This window comes from Corvus hawaiiensis, chromosome 3 (genome assembly GCF_020740725.1).
Source record: "Corvus hawaiiensis isolate bCorHaw1 chromosome 3, bCorHaw1.pri.cur, whole genome shotgun sequence".
In the NCBI taxonomy this organism is placed as follows: Eukaryota; Metazoa; Chordata; class Aves; order Passeriformes; family Corvidae; genus Corvus; species Corvus hawaiiensis.
This window is the reverse complement of record NC_063215.1, coordinates 19,362,068-19,379,822: the sequence shown is the minus strand read 5'-3', so window position 1 is coordinate 19,379,822 and position 17,755 is coordinate 19,362,068. Positions and strand designations below refer to the sequence as shown.

At 39.0% G+C, this 17,755-nt stretch overlaps 1 protein-coding gene across 17 annotated transcripts in view; it reads right to left on the bottom strand.

Annotated features, from left to right (window-relative positions):
• The window catches only part of MYT1L (myelin transcription factor 1 like), a 309,348-nt gene that overhangs the window by 3,252 nt on the left and 288,341 nt on the right, over window positions 1-17,755 (bottom strand). For 11 of the 17 annotated variants that reach the window (XM_048296661.1, XM_048296662.1, XM_048296671.1 and 8 more), the window contains 3 exons: window positions 6,404-6,495; window positions 4,483-4,592; window positions 1-5 (listed from right to left, as the gene is read on the bottom strand). The exon at window positions 1-5 is cut by the window's left edge and continues 139 nt beyond it. In XM_048296661.1, coding sequence (XP_048152618.1) covers window positions 1-5; window positions 4,483-4,592; window positions 6,404-6,495 — 207 coding nt within the window. The remainder of the gene's footprint in view (window positions 6-4,482; window positions 4,593-6,403; window positions 6,496-17,755) is intronic. The other 6 variants (XM_048296659.1, XM_048296664.1, XM_048296676.1 and 3 more) reach the window with 1 other exon arrangement.

The window sequence follows — 17,755 nt, the reverse complement described above, 5'->3', positions numbered from 1 at the left end:
GTAATCTAAAATGGACAAATTTTTGTACAATGTAATATAAGGCAAATTGGTACAAAGCATGCACTCTTTGAAGGGAGAGAGAACAGAACCACCAGGGAAAGGAGAAAAGGTCTATTCATTCACGCTTAAAAAGGTTTTGCTTGAGTCTGCAGTTCTTATCGTTGCTAAGGCTTTTTTATTCCCACTGTATGTTGTATAACTTTAACAGCTTGTCTTTTCAATACTGGTAATAGTGAGTGAATGAATTTGGATTTGATTCCACTCCTTTAGAGCCTTTCTTGTACAGTCAAAAGGCATTAAGAAGGACCTTAGTTCTACAAGTTCACCCATGCAGTTAAACTCCTAGAAGCTAATCTTAGGGGCACTCTGCAGTAAGTCATCCTTTTCTTATATTTTCAGCTACACATATATCTTGCTAATTAAGCATGCACATCTCCTTGCTGCCAGTGTTTAGCTCTTTGTAAGTATAATTTGACTCTGTGCAAATTCAAAGGGCTGCTTTTGAAAGCTGAACAACTGCATGTTATTGCAATGTATGTACAAATTCAGAAAGTTTTCCAATACATAAAATGACTTGTAAAACTGAAGAAACTGAAGAATATTTGCACATAGCCCTGTGGTATGTACAGGTGAAAACAACTGAGACTGTGGTCTGCCTGTATTACCAGGTGACCAAACACATTAACTCTGACCTTGCATGGTGCCCTGCTTGAGCTAAAAGCATTGCTGAGAGGCAGCTTCCCCGAGTTTGGACAGCATTGTGCTAATGGAGCTACAAGGATTTCAGATGAGCACTGGCTTATGCCCAGCTCATCAAGAGCACATGCAGAGCTCACTCACATCTGTCTGCACTTTCCTCTCTAGCCCTGTCCTTACTTTCCACATGGGGTGGTAACTGTTAACATCTATTACAGGAGTGTACAGTATGCTCTGTGTGGGTATGTAGGTTAAAATATACATTGAAAAGAAAAAAGAAGCCAGTGAAGTGGAAAAAATGCCAAAGAACACAAGGTTTTGAATTCTCAAAATGAGGTTTATCCATTCCTACACTGGCCTAGAGAGTGAGCTATGGGAAGAATTGATACAATTACAATGCTGATGGGAAGGTCAGAGGTTTGTGCAGTAGTAACAGGCAGAAGGTTATAGGTTCTTAAGTGCATATTAACTTGACCATGGATGCGTAAATTTTTGGAAATTGGTAGCACAGTCAGGTAGTTAGAGGTACCAAGGTTTTGTCTGGACCTAAAGTTTCCGTCTGCTTATTGAAATGCAGGCCATCAGTTGACAGAAGTAACTTTGAAAAGTGATGTGTCTACATGAACAGTCTCTAAGTATCTCTTGCTTTGACTACACGTGCAGTTAATCCAAGTTGCCAGTATTGTAGGGATTTGGTTTTGTCACAATTAATTAATTCTGAGCTATTTCCACAAAAAATAATACTAGGGAAAATAATTTCTTCAGCTTTGAACCTGGACACACATTCTCTTGTCTTATTTTGCTTTCAGCTTTTTTATATTGGGGGGAAAGGCTGTATCCAAATGCAAAACATCTTTCATAGGTGCTTGTTACAGTCAAGTCATGCTCCAAATTCTACCCTAAATTTTTTTTTTTTTTTTGTATTACAGACCAGAGTGAGGAGTCTGATGCCAATGAAAGCTCAGTTCAGTATGGCATACTGCAGCCACCTCACACTAATTTCATCAGGAGCTGACATTCTACAGATTTTCAATCTAGCTGAGCACTGCAACTTGAATAGATCTTTTTTGCTTTTTTCATGAGATGCTGAGTATCTACAAATACAGTGGCAGCTGATCAGCATATCTCACCACTTCACTTAGTATTCATCTGTAAGTATCTTAAGAAAGCTGGCATATTCAGTTGTTGTATTTGTTTGCTTAAAGGCTGAACACATTTTACCCTAAAACTAAGAAATGTTTACTTGTATGTATTCTGAAAATAGGATAATGTGTTGTTTGAATGAGATGCACAACTATTTGCAGATTTTTTCTTCCCCTCTGCCCTCTATGTTTCTGCTCCTCTCATATTTGCACATTAAATTTGAACAAATTTACTAGAAGATCTTAGATTGAAAATACTTTCTCCAAAGTCTTAAGCAAAAAGGCAGCTGAGTAAAGGAGAGTCTTATAAATGCTCCAACGAAAAAAAAGGCTTGACATTTCACTTTATTAAATAGTAAAGTTCTACATGGAAGAATTTCCTGTTCCTGTCACATGAAAAACCTTCACTGGCACTTATAATCATATGGGTTGCAAATCTGTATCAAACAAGACTGTTGCTACTTCTGGTGTTCACATAACTTCCACTATTTTCCCACTGCACATTCCCCATCTGTCAAATCTTACTGAAATCTGAGTTGCACAATGAATTTCAAAAGGTTTATCAGCAAACACTTTGTTATGTCCAATATAATTTTACTGTTGCAGATAAAGGGGACTGTTGACTTTGATCCTTTAAATAGTTTGATAATGACTGTGATGTAACTCTTTATGTGTTGTAAATGTAAATTGCTTTTCTTCAGGAGAGTGTATGAATTTAAAACTAAGGCGTCTGAATTTTTACTGAAGTTTAACTTAGTTGGGATTCTCTGCAAGGCCTTAGTATCTGGTTGGGTAAGAGCAGGTAAGTATTAGACCAGATTACCCAGAGATTGTGGAATTTCGAGTATAGGAGGTAAAGAACAGGTTAGACAAGCACCTATCAGGATTGTCTTAGGAAGATCTTAGGAGGTAGAGATGACTGGTGGACAAAATAATGTTTTCATGGTCTCTTGTACCTCTACTTTTTAAAATCCCATTGATCATTTTAATAACAGTATGTGTCACTGCCAGTCACTCTACCCTTTTTTAAAATCTGCTGCACTGAAGTGTGAAAAGTATCCTTTTAACTTGACGGTAAAATTATCAGCTGAGCTTTCCTTTACCAAGAACATGCAATGGTTCCACAAAGTGCCTAATCTGATTTCTAAGAATATGCAATGGCACTGGTTTGAAGTATGAAAGCTGGAACTGAGACCACTAAAATATGGCTTCTGTACTCATTTCAGATCACAGCTTGATGTGAAATTCCTAGATAAATCTGAAACTCAATACATGTTTATGCCTGTGATAGTGTTATCATGGCTTTATTTTTCAATTCATCTGGCCAAATATAAAATTGAAAGTGCAGTAAATTATTGACAACTGGAGCATTTACCAATGTACCTGTAACAGCCAAATGGCTTCACATTTTTTTAAAACTCAGCTAAATCAGTCTGTATGTGAATAGCATCTACAGTGTATTAAGCAGAAGAAAACAAAGCAATTGGAAGCTGCCAGATCCAAAACTTATGACCAAATTTCTCAAGAATAAATATATGCAATTTTCCTGCCATTCATTATTATTCTTGCTGTATGTTCTTGCAGATTTTGTCCGCATTACCCTATGGTTATATTTGGTCACATTAGGAAACTGTGTAAACTGTGAATCAAATCCTATGAAGGCTAAATAATGACAACAATACTCTGAATGCAGGCATAAAGTAACAGTGAGGTTTAAGTATCAATTTGGCTTGATTTGAAGTCAAATAAAAACCAAGTTGAAGAGGCAGATCCTGCCTTGCATTTACGAGTATACAAGAGGAGAAGGAGAATAGACATGGTGCCCATCTCCACAAGCAGCAGACAAAGAAGTAACAAGGAATGAATGGTTTACTCTGTTTCCATTGAGATCATTTGGATGACTGTGATCCTGGGACTGAAGACTGACACATGGGGACTGTGATGAATTTCACTGTTGGTGTCCACGCTCAAATAATGTGAACACACAAGCACCAGAGTCTATGCAGGACACTGAAAAATTCTAGGGAAATTCAATTGATTTTCTTCTTTTGCTTTTTCCATCCAGTGTTAGGACTGCTGAATAATGGAATTTTAGATAATAGTCTAATGTTAGGTTTTCTGCTTTTTTTTCCCCCCAACAAATTTATGTGGAATGAAAAAAGAATTAAGCTGGATCTCTGGGACCACTGCTGCTGCCAAGGGCTGCACTTAGGGTATCACATGATGAAGTGTAACAGGTGTTCATTCCTCTATCTGAATTTCCTCTTCAAGACATGGCAAAAGCCATGTTGTTCATCTGGGCTCCTTCACCTTGTAACTTATGTTAATGACCATGTTGCCACACAATATTTTAACTGCTATTAGAAAGGCATAGCCTTATCAAGGGGAAATACCAAGCTGACCATGGCACGTCATGCTTTGCCATTATTTTAAAGAATGTATTTTGCTGAGTTCTTTTTGGTTTTTTTACTGTTGGGAACTGATGTGGAAAGTGCATAATGAACACTGTTTTCAGATTTATAAATAGCAAATTATGGATAGATATCATAATATATAAGAAACATAAAAGGGAACAATACATTTCCTATATTTCTTTTAATCAGTCATATAGAAAAAGCATCTTGAATTTAGGGCTTCATAAAACTGTTACCTGAGTTCTGAGTTTAATCATATCAGCTTCCATCTGGGAGTTGGATTCATTTAGTTCTTTGATTTCTTCATCTAACTGTTTAATTTCTTCATCATTTTCTATACCTGTGTGACATAAAAATAAAGTGTCAAAATAATTTAGGTTTAAATCAGAGCTCAGTGAATTAAATATTTCCATATTTGAAAATAAATTTATTTCAAGCAAGAAAGAAAAAGGAAGCATTCTTCAAACTTTTATTCTGAAGTTAAAAAGAAGTATTTTCCACTACTTTTCCTTCTTAAATTGCAGTCATTCTCCAGTGAAAGTGTTGAAAATGCCTAGAGGATCAAAAGGATCTTTAACTTTATATACACTCATTTAACTCTATATTACAAGAAATGCACCTGCAGCAACAAATTTCACTCCACTGTCATACATAATTTATTTAAAGAGTATGTCCACTTACAGATCTTCTGAAGGAAAGTAAAAAACCTTAACATGCTAATCTCTTCATATCACAGCATTATCAAAATGACCTGTAACTTGTGTTGATACCGGGGGTTGCCCTGACCCAGGTGCAGCACCTTGCCCCAGTCTTGTTAAACATCACAAGATTCCCATGGGCCACTTCTCGAGCTTGTCCAGGTCCCTCTGGATGGCATCCTGTCCTTCAGGTCTGTCACTGCACCACTCAGCTTGGTGTCATCTGCAAATTTGCTGAGGGTCCACTTGATCCCTTCATCCATGTCATTAATGATGATATTAATTACACTGGTACCAATATGGACTTCTGAGGGACACCACTTGTCAGTGATGTCCATAGGGACACTGAGCCATTGACCACTGGATGTGACAATCCAACCAATTCCTTATTCACCCAACACTCCACTCATCAAATGCATCTCTCTCCACTTTAGAGAGAAGGACGCTGTGGGAGACCATGGCTATGTCTTTACAGAAGTTCAGGTAAGTGACTTCCTATCCCTTTCCTTGTCCACTGATGTAGTCACCCCATCAGTGGACTGGGTTGCTTAGGCAGGCCATGCGTCCAAGTAGCCAAAATATCCACATATTACTCCATAAGGCGTTCTTCCTGGGCACGGCAGATACAGTTTTCAATACTACCCAGGTTGTAGAGAAAGTAACACCCAGATCTTGCACTCCCTGGTTACAAGCTCTTGAACAAAGACAGCCACTGCGTTCTCCAGCTGTGCTGGCCGTGTGGGCAGAGGTGCCTCTTGCACTGCATTCAGATGCTCTGTGGCTCTAAATGCAGTTAACACCAGCAGTTAAGAAGGCATGCACTGTCACTGACTAAGTGACTACATAGTTTTCCAAGCAAATTCGGGACTTGGGCACCTCCCAGACAAATCTTTTGCGTATTCTTTACTTGAACTGAAGCACTTACGTTTTGCTTTCACTGCACTTCAACTACCAGGGTACTATCCTGACTTTCATCCAAGGTACTTTCATCATCTTCCCTGCAACTCAAGGTTCCCAGGAAGAATTACGATTACTGGAGCTGAAATGGCACAAAGCCATCTCCATCCGCCAGAGGTTACAGAGCCATAGGTCCAAATGAATTCAGGGGAACTCAGGAGGAATTGGCATTCCGGAAATAAACCCTTTTTCTCTTCTGAATCCTGCAACAGTATAAGGCTAACTACTGACCTTTGATGAATGAAATGTGAACCAGCAAATTATAATGGTATATTCTACTTTGAAATATTTTAGATTTATATAGACATAACTCAGTCTGACTGCTCTACTCCTGGCTCAGGTTTCCAGAGCATAAAGCCTGGTTTCACTTCTACTGACAGTGAATTCCCAATTTATACAGAGTGGATTTATACATGTAGGAGAAAAGGCAGGAGAGTAACAGTAACTTTAGTTTACAGAGAATTAGTATTTAAGGAGGTAATGATTAAAAATTTACCATTACTGGCCCGCTGCTTTATTGTTAGCATTTGTTCTCCAGACAGCTTTGCTTTCTTCATTGCTGAAGTAGCTCTGGGGCATCCTGATAAACTGTGAACAGTAAGGAGCCTGTTAATTTTGACAGGTCATTGAAAAGAAATCTGTAATCCAAAACTGTAATAAAAACAGTATCAGAGACATAGTTTATCTTCACTGCCTAGCATTGAAAGAGTGCACTAGTCTGAAAAAGAAAAGGACTTACCAGTAGTGATTTCATTGTTGTGTTTTTTCTTCCAAATTCTTTTTGCATAGCCAGCTAATATAAAAGTCAGATATACAGTCCAATTTTTTAAAGACAAAATACTTTTAATAAAACGTTTTATTTTAAAAGCAGTTTTTGTGTTAATATTTCCACTTGAATTTACATGTCCCTGCTTTGAACTTCCACCTTTTTTTGATTGAAATGTTCAAACATGGAACTGAATGATGAGAGGACATGAGCAACCTCTCACATCCAAATGACTAGCTCTCATAAACTGTGCTTTTCTTTGTGATATTGTGAATATCACCTATGGAGCTGACTAAATTGCTGTTTTCTAAATTTTTTCTTAAAATGGCAGTAACTATGTGTTGGCTTTTTTTTTGGAGCCCAAGGAAAGTCATTCCAATAAAAATGACCTTGTCTTGACGGGGGATATATATGCCTTATAATACATATTTGTTACATTTATGGATGTACATTCAGTTATCTCCTCTCTCATGTTGCAAAAATATTAAGCTTTTTAATTACATTGTACAAAACAGTTTGACAGCAAATGCAGTCTTAGCAGGCTTTATTGTAAAAAATAAAAGTAATGATCAGACAGTGCTCACTATGTAACAAATAATGGTACACACCAAACTACCTCCTTTTTCCAGAATCATATCTTTAATGTAGTTGCACTACCACAGATAAGAGAAAATATATATTAAATCTAATTTAATGATGGAAAACTATAATCTTATTCTAAGGAAGCCCTAGCTTTAGTGAAGGGAATTTGGAAGCTTGCTAAACAATTTCCTGTTGTCTCAACATTTCAGTTTTCATAGCCATGGAAACTGAGTAACATCACGTACTTCTCATTGCATACAGGCACATTTATATTTCCTCTCCAGATGCAAAGGAAGACTTTTATTTACAATTTTTAATTGTGCAAATCAGATTCAAATCTAATACTCAAATAATCACTCTGTAATATGGAGGAAAGTGGTGTATTTGATTAAAAGCAATTCCTTAAGTAAAGAGACAACTTTCTTCTAAATAAAGTCCTCTAATTTACATATAGTGTTTGATTATTTAAAATGTTTCTCTGAAAAGCCTGCTACCAAGTGCAGTAATACAAAAAAGTATTGCTCTTAGAAAAATATATAAAAAAATTTATTTTCTCAGCAAAAGAATCTGTGCTCAACATTTTCTACAGCTTTGTGACTAAGAAGATGTATAATAAAGCAATACTAGTAGTATCAAGAAATAGCATGACCTAGTAGCTTTTGGCTGTAGCTTAGTTGGTAGGACGCCAAATTACTGTTCCAAGGTCTGCTATGGATTCAGTGTGTGACTGTAAACAGCTGTCCTCTTGAAGTGTCAAAGGGAGCCTTGAAGACGATTAAGGAGGAGAGGATTTGGCATCTTGGGAAAAAATGTTGGCACAGAGAAAGAAATGAGATAACAGTATATACAAAGTTTCTGCATCATTTAACTGACTTCATTTTTGTAATCTTTCTGTTGATTTAATGAATTGTCTCATATTTTGTCCTCACTCTTTTTTAGAACAAGTTAGCATCACTGGGCATTACAACAACTGCATTAGTTTATTCTCATCTTGTTCTGTAGCCTTTTCCTCTCTAAAAGTCTTGACTGATGACAGCATAGGGAATCCCTCAAAGTAAAATCAGCCTTCAAACAGCCTAAAAGTACAGCATTCAAACAGACCAACAAGAAATCTGGATGCTAGAACAGCACACCTGAGAGCACACAAAAACAATCAAACAAAAAAAATTTTGTTCAGAAGTATTAGAAATCTACCGTGAGACTCAGCGTGCCTAAATCCAAATTTTGGTGACAAGGACCTGATCTTGTTCCCGGGCCATGGTTCTATACACCAAGTTTTCAGGACTGCCTAAACCGGTAGATATCTTTTCAGCTTGTCTGGAAGGTTGCCTCTCCACTGGTATGCCCAGGGTGCTCCAAGGTGCGCTCTCACCCTGAGGCCCCAGGTACAAAGTTCCATATGTACAATACTAAGCTTTCCTATTCCACAAAATGGGGTGGTCACATTCTAGCTGGCAAACAGCAACTCCTGTGGCCCATTGCCATTGGAGAGAGATCGAGTGCCGGGGTAGGCACGTAGGGAGCACCTATAGCTCGGCTGCAGTTCAGGCACCTGGGCACCAGATGCCTTCTGCCTAAACCGGACCACAAAGATCTGGGTGCTGTGCTCCATCCTTGCTGCTAGAACTGTTGGAGAGTCCTTCTGCATGGATTATCTACCTTCTTCTGGAGGCACCCAGATGAACCGTGAGTTAGTGAGGGGAAAGGCAAAGGGCTTATTTTTTGGGCATACAAGTGAGGATGCAGAAGGCTTCCACATTCTGTAGCCAGATTAGTTTTGTTCTAACCCGCTGGTGATTTAATACAATATGCACAGACAAAGGAGGGCTTTGACCAAAATGGGTTTCTTGAAATGCATCTGCATGCCTAAGCCACAAGCTTCTTCTTTTTGCTTCCCCAATCCTTACATGCATGGCTTTAACGTGCATCATACACCTCTATGATTACTTTTAGCTTGTTACGTGTTCGTCCTTAGAAGAGGCTATGAATGAAAAGATGGTCCCAAATTTTCCAGTGGCTTTATGCAATTCAAGAAAGCGTTCAAAACTCCCGAAGGTATCCTGCTCACCACAGAGGAAGATGCCAAAGCCAGAGCATGCCATTGACTTCCTCTGCAGGTCTTTTCTGGCAAATCTGTCTCTTCGTTATTTGTATATCATATTGTAAGCAGATTATCTCACTTTCCTGAGCCAGGCACTTTCAGTGAAGCAGATACCAAGTTAGTAACCTAAATTAGAGTATTGAATTTTGCTACAGTTTGTTTAACGTGTCTAAATTCTTCAAAAATGAGTTAGTCAAATATAGCAATGTGCATCCTTTTTGCTTTGCTCTGTTCTTAATTAAGTTACCTAAAACTGTTTTAAGTAACTAAAAAAGTAAATTAGGACTTTTAGAATAAGCTTCTACTCTGCAAGGACATTCAACCTCTTCCATTTTATCTTATTGATTATGTTTACTACTACTGAAAGCAACTGCTCTTTGTCTGATTTGAGAACAACCAAAAGAAGTCAGGATATATGCACCAAAAGTGGACTATTGTACAGAGGCTGAACCTCATAGAGGTGTAAAGTTAACCAAAAAGCTTGAATTGAAATCTCAGGGAGACAGAGCTGCCTGAGATTTCTAGAAGACTGGGGGGTAGAAGGAGACAGAAGCCAAAAGGAGACAGAAAATAGTAGATACGATTTTTTCTTTTCCTGTGACTGGCAAACAAAAGAATACAACTGAAAGGTATTTCAGTGCTTTAAGAGTTATGCAACATATGCTTTAAATATCTCAAAAATGAAAAAAAGACCACGAGAAACATCTAGGTAGTAGTTTTGTTAAGGATAATACTTATCCTCACATTAAGTATGGTATGAAGCTGTGTCAGGGGAGGTTTAGGTTGAATATTAGGAAAAGGTTCTTCACCCAGAGGGAGGTTGGGCACTGGAACAGGCTCCCCAGCGAAGTTGTCACAGCACCAAGCCTGACAGAGCTCAAGAAGTATTTGGACAATATTCTTCAGGCACATGGAGTGATTCTTGGGGCTGGACTTAGATGATCCTTGTGGGTGCCTTCCAACTCAAGATACTCTATGCTTAAGTTTGAAGCCTTTACAGTTGATGTTTGTCATAGGTTTTCAAACTTTACACTGACTTTTACATAATTCTGCAGCTTAATCATTCCAGCAAAGAACTAGTAAAATTAATCACAATTATCTCACTTGCTCCTGCCATTATTCTCATACACATGAGAAATTATAAGAAAATATAAACATAGTTGAGTACTCTTTCCATAATAAAAATGAGTTAGACTTTCTAACAACATTGCTGGGGTACTGCTGTAATAAATTCAGTATAAACGTGCTAAGCCATGCATTATCTCTGTCAGACTCTGGATACCACAGGGCTTGAAGGTACAGCATTTTGGTGGGACTGTGAGAAGCACCAGCACCCAGCTCCTGGGTCCCTCTGAGTTTCTGATCCACCAAGAGCTGTGAGTCTCTGTTGTATCAACAACCAGATGACCATCAGCACCTTATTTTGTTGGGATGCAATGTGTCTTTGCTCTTGATTAATTTCTACTGTTGGGCTTAACCTCTAATTTGAGAAAGAAAAGTATGGTCTGGCACTTCATCCTAGAAAATCACCCTCTGCCATAACTTAACAAAATACTATAAAGACTATATGGTGATTGTATCTATTAGAATTGAACATAACGTGAAGAATGAATTTTCTTTCTGGTTTAGCACTGTGGTTATCTTAATGCAACCAGTGCCTTGCCATATATTCAGTGGATTTGAAAAGAGGGTGAAATGTGTTCAAAAATAAAATGAAAATTAGTGGTGAAAAAAAGTTTTAAAGGGGTATTTAGGTAGTGTTCAGTGCACATTTACTGAGAAATTAAAAAAATAAATAAATGTGGGCTAAAATCCTGAACTGCTTCAAGAATGTAATTGCATTGTCTTCAGGGATGTAAACAACAGAGGCCACCAGAGTGGAAGATCATTGACCAAATGGAGCAATTGTCTGGGTGACCGATTTTAGTTATCTGGGTTCCAGCTGTGTGTTAAATACATTTTTTTCCTCAGCACACAGATGCAGTTTAGTCCCTCTTGAAGCTGAAGAAATTGCACTTGGCTTGTCAAGTGAAGAAAACACTTTCCAAACAGAGAAGTAGGGATATGGGAAAGGAGTAGATAAAGGTCAAATCAAACACAACTTTTATATTTGGTATGTCAAAGTTGAAGTTGACAAGTTTACAAAGAAAGTTGTTGAAGTTTACAAAGAAAGAAACAGGGTGTAAAGAAACCAGAGCCTCAACCTGTAGTACCCAAAAAGCATTCTAAGGACAAACTTCATAAACCCTGCAAGATGTTTATAGATTCACTACCACAGCGATTTTTCAAAAAGAAAATGAAACACTTCTCCTGTTTATTAAAAATAGCATTGTCTATAGACTAGAGGAAAGAACAAGTCACTTTCAAGGGACCTCTTTTAACTAGAGATACATTCAAAACAAGCCCCAGATGTAAATTCTTTTGAAATTCAGGGAAATACAGATCACAGTGAGAATGACTGTTTTATTTTGTTAATGGCTGAAACCTTACTTTTACAACTAAGCTCCTCAACTATTTGCTAATGTTTGAAGTTCAAGTTAAGAGATCAAACTCAGTGATCAAAGTAGCCTATTCCTTGGTTTAATATTAAATCCATGAACTATTCCTTTTTTCCTATGTTGAAGGGTATCAGCTTTAGCGATTTCCTTATTCCCATGAGTAAATTCTGCTACACACCTTAAAGGATTAAATACTCTATGCACAGCTCCAGCATAGATAAAAGGAACCCTCCCTAAACCAGCACTCAGTTTTATTTACATTCAAGGGTGATTGGCTTTTCCCCAGGTTTTTACTGAGATGTGAAGCAAAGGGAATCCAGGAGAGAGGTTTTGCAAACAAGGTAGTTTTGTTTGCATGGAGATTGACGTGACTCATAGAGGAATCTCTTCTCCCTACTGACCACACAACCCCAACTGTCTTTGTATGGTGTCGGGTGTCGGAAAAAAAATCATCTGTTCAGCTCAGTTTCAGAATTCTTCACTGGAAAAGAATGATTTTTATTAATGTGGCCCTTTATAGGTCTTGTTTCCTGGCTAAAGCCTTTTGTTTGGTTGGTTGGTTGGCTGGTTGGGGTTTTTTGTGGCTTTTTTGTTTTGTTTTGGGTTTTTAGGGTGCATTTACAACTCACACCTGAATGCTTGGGGTGAAAAACTTCAATTTTGAATCAGGAGGGAAATCTAATACTAGATACTAAATACTAATACTACAAATACTAAAAGTTCGATGTAATGTGGAAAGTGACAGCTCTGAATTCAAATTGCTTTCCGAAGTTGCTGAGGAAAGTAGCTGATATTTTATTCTGTTTAAATAGATCTTTGCATTGGCTTCAGCAGTAAGAAAAATTAAACCGCTACCCAAATGGTCATAAAAAAAATATAGCCATTATGATTAAAACAAAATGCAAGCTTTCCAAAATTATTTTAATGATATCTGATCATTGTTTCAGAATGACTTTCTGGAAAGAACTATGTTCTTATTTTAGGGGGGGAGGGTTGAATTAGCATTAAAATCTGGTCAGTCAGGACAATGAGATAGAGTGAATGGCCACTCAGAAGAAGATAAGGTTTTTGGGGTTTTTTATTGGAGATTTAAAAGGTAAGACAGCGTTATAGCTTAATTATGCCTATCCCTCATAACAAAAGAATAAAGCATGCATCAGGTAAGAAAAAAAAATAGAAATTATGCAGAATTGTTAACATGGCAAAGCTGAGAGAAAAGGCCCTGAGAGCAGACTCAATTTGAAAGGAAGCCCCCTGGCGCATAAATATACACCAGAAAAGGGATTAATGAATCTTGAAATGCTGGGACTGTAAGAGCACTGCCAAAGTTGCCCTTCAGCTGGGCACAGTAGTCCCTTGGCAAATTTACATCATATTTAGTTAATTGAAGCTGCTTAGTCAGCAAAACAGCTTTGTGGGTGGGCTTCTCACATGTGTTAACGAGCTTTGATCTGTATCATCCCTGAAGAGGGAAGGAGGTTTGGCTCTTGCCCAACATGCAACAATTGCTCAAAAATCTCTCGTTTATTCTTTGGTGAGTGAGTACCCACTGCAGCACATTACATGACTTACAGATGACCCCAGCACTGAGCCGTACACTTAATGGCGAACAACTGAGTGCCCCAGGAGCTGGGGGCTGGCTTCTGCAAAGCTTATCAGCCTCTCCTGTCTGGTGACTGCCCACAACAGGACAGATGACCTGAAGACCAGTATATACTGGGCTGTTGAATAGGGCATGTATTGTGAAGGAGAAAGGTTGAGACTTCCTGTATATAAATAGCTAAGGTGTATGTTTAGCTACACACCTCTGATTAGTGCTCTTAGGCAGCTCAAAATTTCAAGTGATCTATTTAGTGACCAAGTCCAGCTCACTCTGGCACTTAAAATGAAGCACAATTTCTCTAAACACTTGTACAGACAGCAAAGAGAAAAAGTACTTCAAGAGGAAAATTCATGCCTCCTGAAATCTAAAAAGTCATCATGTATTCCCTGCTTTTTATGGGCTATGTCTGGAATGAGGACAAGCAGACTTATAACCAGACAGCTTCTGCTAAGTGCCTGAAATCTAGGAGGTGTCACATTGCAAGCACCTGTACAATTGCTGTCTGCTGCAATTTGTCAGGTCTGCTCAGCAAAATTATTTTTCTTGTTTATATTGTGCAGTCTGCTTTTTCTAATATGGATTCCTTATTATTTTCTCTGTGACTTTCCCAAGGTAAGTAAACCTCTTAAGTCCCTTTGGATTAGCTTACTCTTAAGAGCCTTCCAGTTTAACAGATAGTATATCTGATTAAAATACTATTCCGTCCTTCTTCCAGCTTGTAATGAAAAGAGCTGGCAGAACTACCTAGAGTCAAAGGGCCTGACTCTTTCAACAACCAGGCTCTGCATTTAGTCACTTCTAACTTTTGCCAGATTTTAACTGATCTGACTGAAATCTTCAATAGTAACTGTCTGGCCAGGCTAATTTTTTTTTCCAAATGTCATTGGAAAAATATTTCTATTTCTCACAATATACTTCTATACCACTGTTTTGTCCATATACATTGTTTTGTACCTACTGAGGGGAACAAAAAAGTCCAAATAATTCAGTGAATAACTCTAACTGTCCATGAATTGGAGCAAGAAATGACATTTCATGGGGTGTTGCTCTGAGTTTAGAGACGCATTCTGCTATCCTCATAAAAACGAAAGTAGATTTGGCAGAGCTATAAGCCTCTGACAGACGGTCCCTTGGACATACTAAGTGGATGTGAATTAGTGTTTAGTGCCAGACCCTCCATGTACTTTGTGCATATGAGAACTGGGAGCCTTCCCTGCCACCAGTCCTGTTCAGGGCTGCAGGGCCTGGAGCAGAAGAATGCTTGCTGGAAGCAATGCCTGAGACTGCCAGTCCTGTTCTGCCAGTGGACCAACTACCTCAAATGCTGGGGACTGAGAAGCTCAGAAGTAAGAAGACTGAACAGGAGCCACAGGGACAGAAAAGAGAAAAGGGCCAGAACACTAAAGTAGGAGAGAAGGAGGATGGGAAGAGAAAGGTGTTGAAATATGGTTTAGGAGGACCCTTTTCCTTTAAGCTTATGGGTCAACACAAAATTACTAAGTAAAAAAATCCTGTGTACTGTAGGACCCACCACAAAGATTTTATTTTAATTTTTTTTTCTTTATGTATACTATTATTACATTTAATTGCCACATTTCTTTCTTTGTCTTCTTGGAAATGTCAATGCACTTCCATGTCTGTCATCTTTTAATTATGTCATCATGATGATGCTTATCATTGTCAGTTGTAGCTGCTGTTAAATGCAGTGAATTTGGTTAGTTCTTCTATACTCTTAATGATGTATGATGTTCTCCTGCTGAATTGCAATGTACAGCTTATAGGAAAAACAGCAAAATAAATCAATGGCAGGGAGGGGACAGGCAGATTAAAACCAAATGAACAAACAAACACCCTAAACAATTGAAAAAGCCTATCAGAGAAAAAGTAAAACAATGAGAACTAAGAGTGAATTAATTTTGACAGAAATGTGGCACTCTGTCAACTTACTGTTGCAACAAATAAAAGCATGGATGAGAGTTGACCTGACAAGAGACCTGGCTAGAAATAGATGCAATCAAATACTTTAATGCACTGCATATTAAAAGATTCTTACAAATCTGGAGTTTGACAGTATTTATGTTTCACAAACAGAAATAAATAGATTTCTCTCTGCAAAGTTTTTACCATTTTCAGTGTACAGCACAGGAACACCTTTCAAAAGATATTGCTGGACACAGACTCCTGACAAATAGGGTATTTTGGAAATTTAGAGCACCTTGAGAATTCATCTGGCAGTTTTCATCTGTGTTTTAAAGGATGCTTGCAATTGGCTTAACTGCGAGCTTCTGGGTCTGCTCAAAACCAAGAGAGAGCCAGAGATGGAAAAGTGGGCAAATACCCATTGGGAATGACAAGGCTGTTGCCGGGGGATGCAAAGATGCAGCTGGAATAGCAAAAGCTCAGTTCAAATTGAAACTGGCCAGAAATGTAAAAAACTCCAAGAAATGGTTCTTTAGGCACACAGACAGCAAGTGGAAACAGAAGGAAAATACTGGCCCACTGTCATATGGGAGAGGTGAATTAGTCACCAACAATGCAGAAAAGGCAGAGGTTTTTGACACTTCCTTCACCTCTGTATTTACCAACACTGTTGGGCACCAGGCCTTGGGAACAAAATTCCAGGTTGATGCAAACAGACTGACCATCACTGATGGAAGAGTTGCAAGTAAACTGTTACAGGAGCTTAACGCTACAGATCCATGGGCCCTGACATTGCCCACCCAAGGGTGTGAGGAGTGTGGGCTGATGCTGTTGCAAGGCTTCCATAATCTTTGAGAAGTTGTGGAGGTAAGGGGATACCCCAGAAAACTGGAAGAAAGATAGTGACAACCCCACCTACAAGAAGAGCTGAAAGGAAGATCTACAGGCTCATCAGCCTTATTTTAGTCCCTGAGAAAATTATGGAATGAATCCTCCTGTGGGCTATCACAAGTCAGACGAAGCACATGATTGGGAAAAGCCAGCGTAGATTCACCAAGGGCCAGCTGTGCTTGACAAACCTGCAAAAGCAAATTTGCCTTTTGTGATGAAGTAACCTGCTTGGTTGATGGGGTTGACCAGTGGATATTGTCTACCTGGATTTCTCCAAGGCTTTTGATATGGTTTCCCATAGCCTCCTCCTAGAGAAACATATGTTATGGTCTGGACAAATGGTCTGTGTAGTGGGTAGGGAACTGGCTGAGAGGCTGCACACGGTGGTAAACAGCTCCTTTTCAAACTGGCAACCTGCCACAAGTGGGGTCTCCCAGAGATCCATAGTGGGCCCAATCCTGTTTACAATCTTCATAAATGACCTGGACAATAGGACCATGTGTATCCTGATGAAGTCTGATAATGATACCAAACTGAGTGGGTAAGTGAACTCCTTGGAATGGAAAGTCACACTGCAGGAAGACCTGGATAGGCTGGGAGAGTGGGCTGACAAGAATCTTATGAAGTTTAACCAAGACAAGTGTAAGGTCTTGCACCTGGGAAAACATAACCCAGGAGCGCAGCACAGGCTGGGGCCTACCTGGCTGTGGAGCAGCTCTGTGGAAAGGGACCTGGGAATCCTGGGGCTGACAAGCTCAGTGTAAGTGAGAGGTGCTGCTGTGGCACAGAGAACCAGCGGGGAGCTGGGCTGCATCAACAAGAGCATCATCACAGAGACACAGAAGTCATTGTCCCACTCAGCCCTTGTCAGGCCACACCTGGAACACGGTGCTCAGTGTAAGTTCACACTATGAAAAAAGATGTGGATAGGCTGGAGAGCCACTGCTGACCTAATGATAAGTATTCTTATGTTTTTAATTGGTGAAGCTGAGAAATGCTGCTGTTAAGACAGGATGTGACTTCAGGCAAATATTGAAAGCTCTACAACAATTTAGGAGCAAATTTGTAGCCACTAGACTGTGTTTTGTAAAGCATCTGTACAACAGAGCTGTTGCCTCTTTGGGGCATCCACCCATCCCAGACAAATCCTGGGGTGAGCTGCTGTTCTATGGACACCGGTTCAAGCTGCAGCCCTGAGCACCAGGAGGTTTGACTGTAGGTGGTGTTTGCAAATCTTCCCTTCAGAAGCTGAGGTTGATCACAGAGGGCTTTTATGCAGTGTCTATTTCTAGCAAAGCATATTTAATGAGAAAAAGGATCTGCATATGAAAAGTCTACATCTCCAACCTTCTTTCCTCACATTTGTCATCTCCTAAATGATTTGAACGTTTGAGAACTTAGAGGTCCTCTGAGGATCCATGTAAGTGTAGGTATCAGCCAGCTTCCAGAAAGCAGTTGCAGAGGGCAGCTCCTGCCTAGAAGTTTTT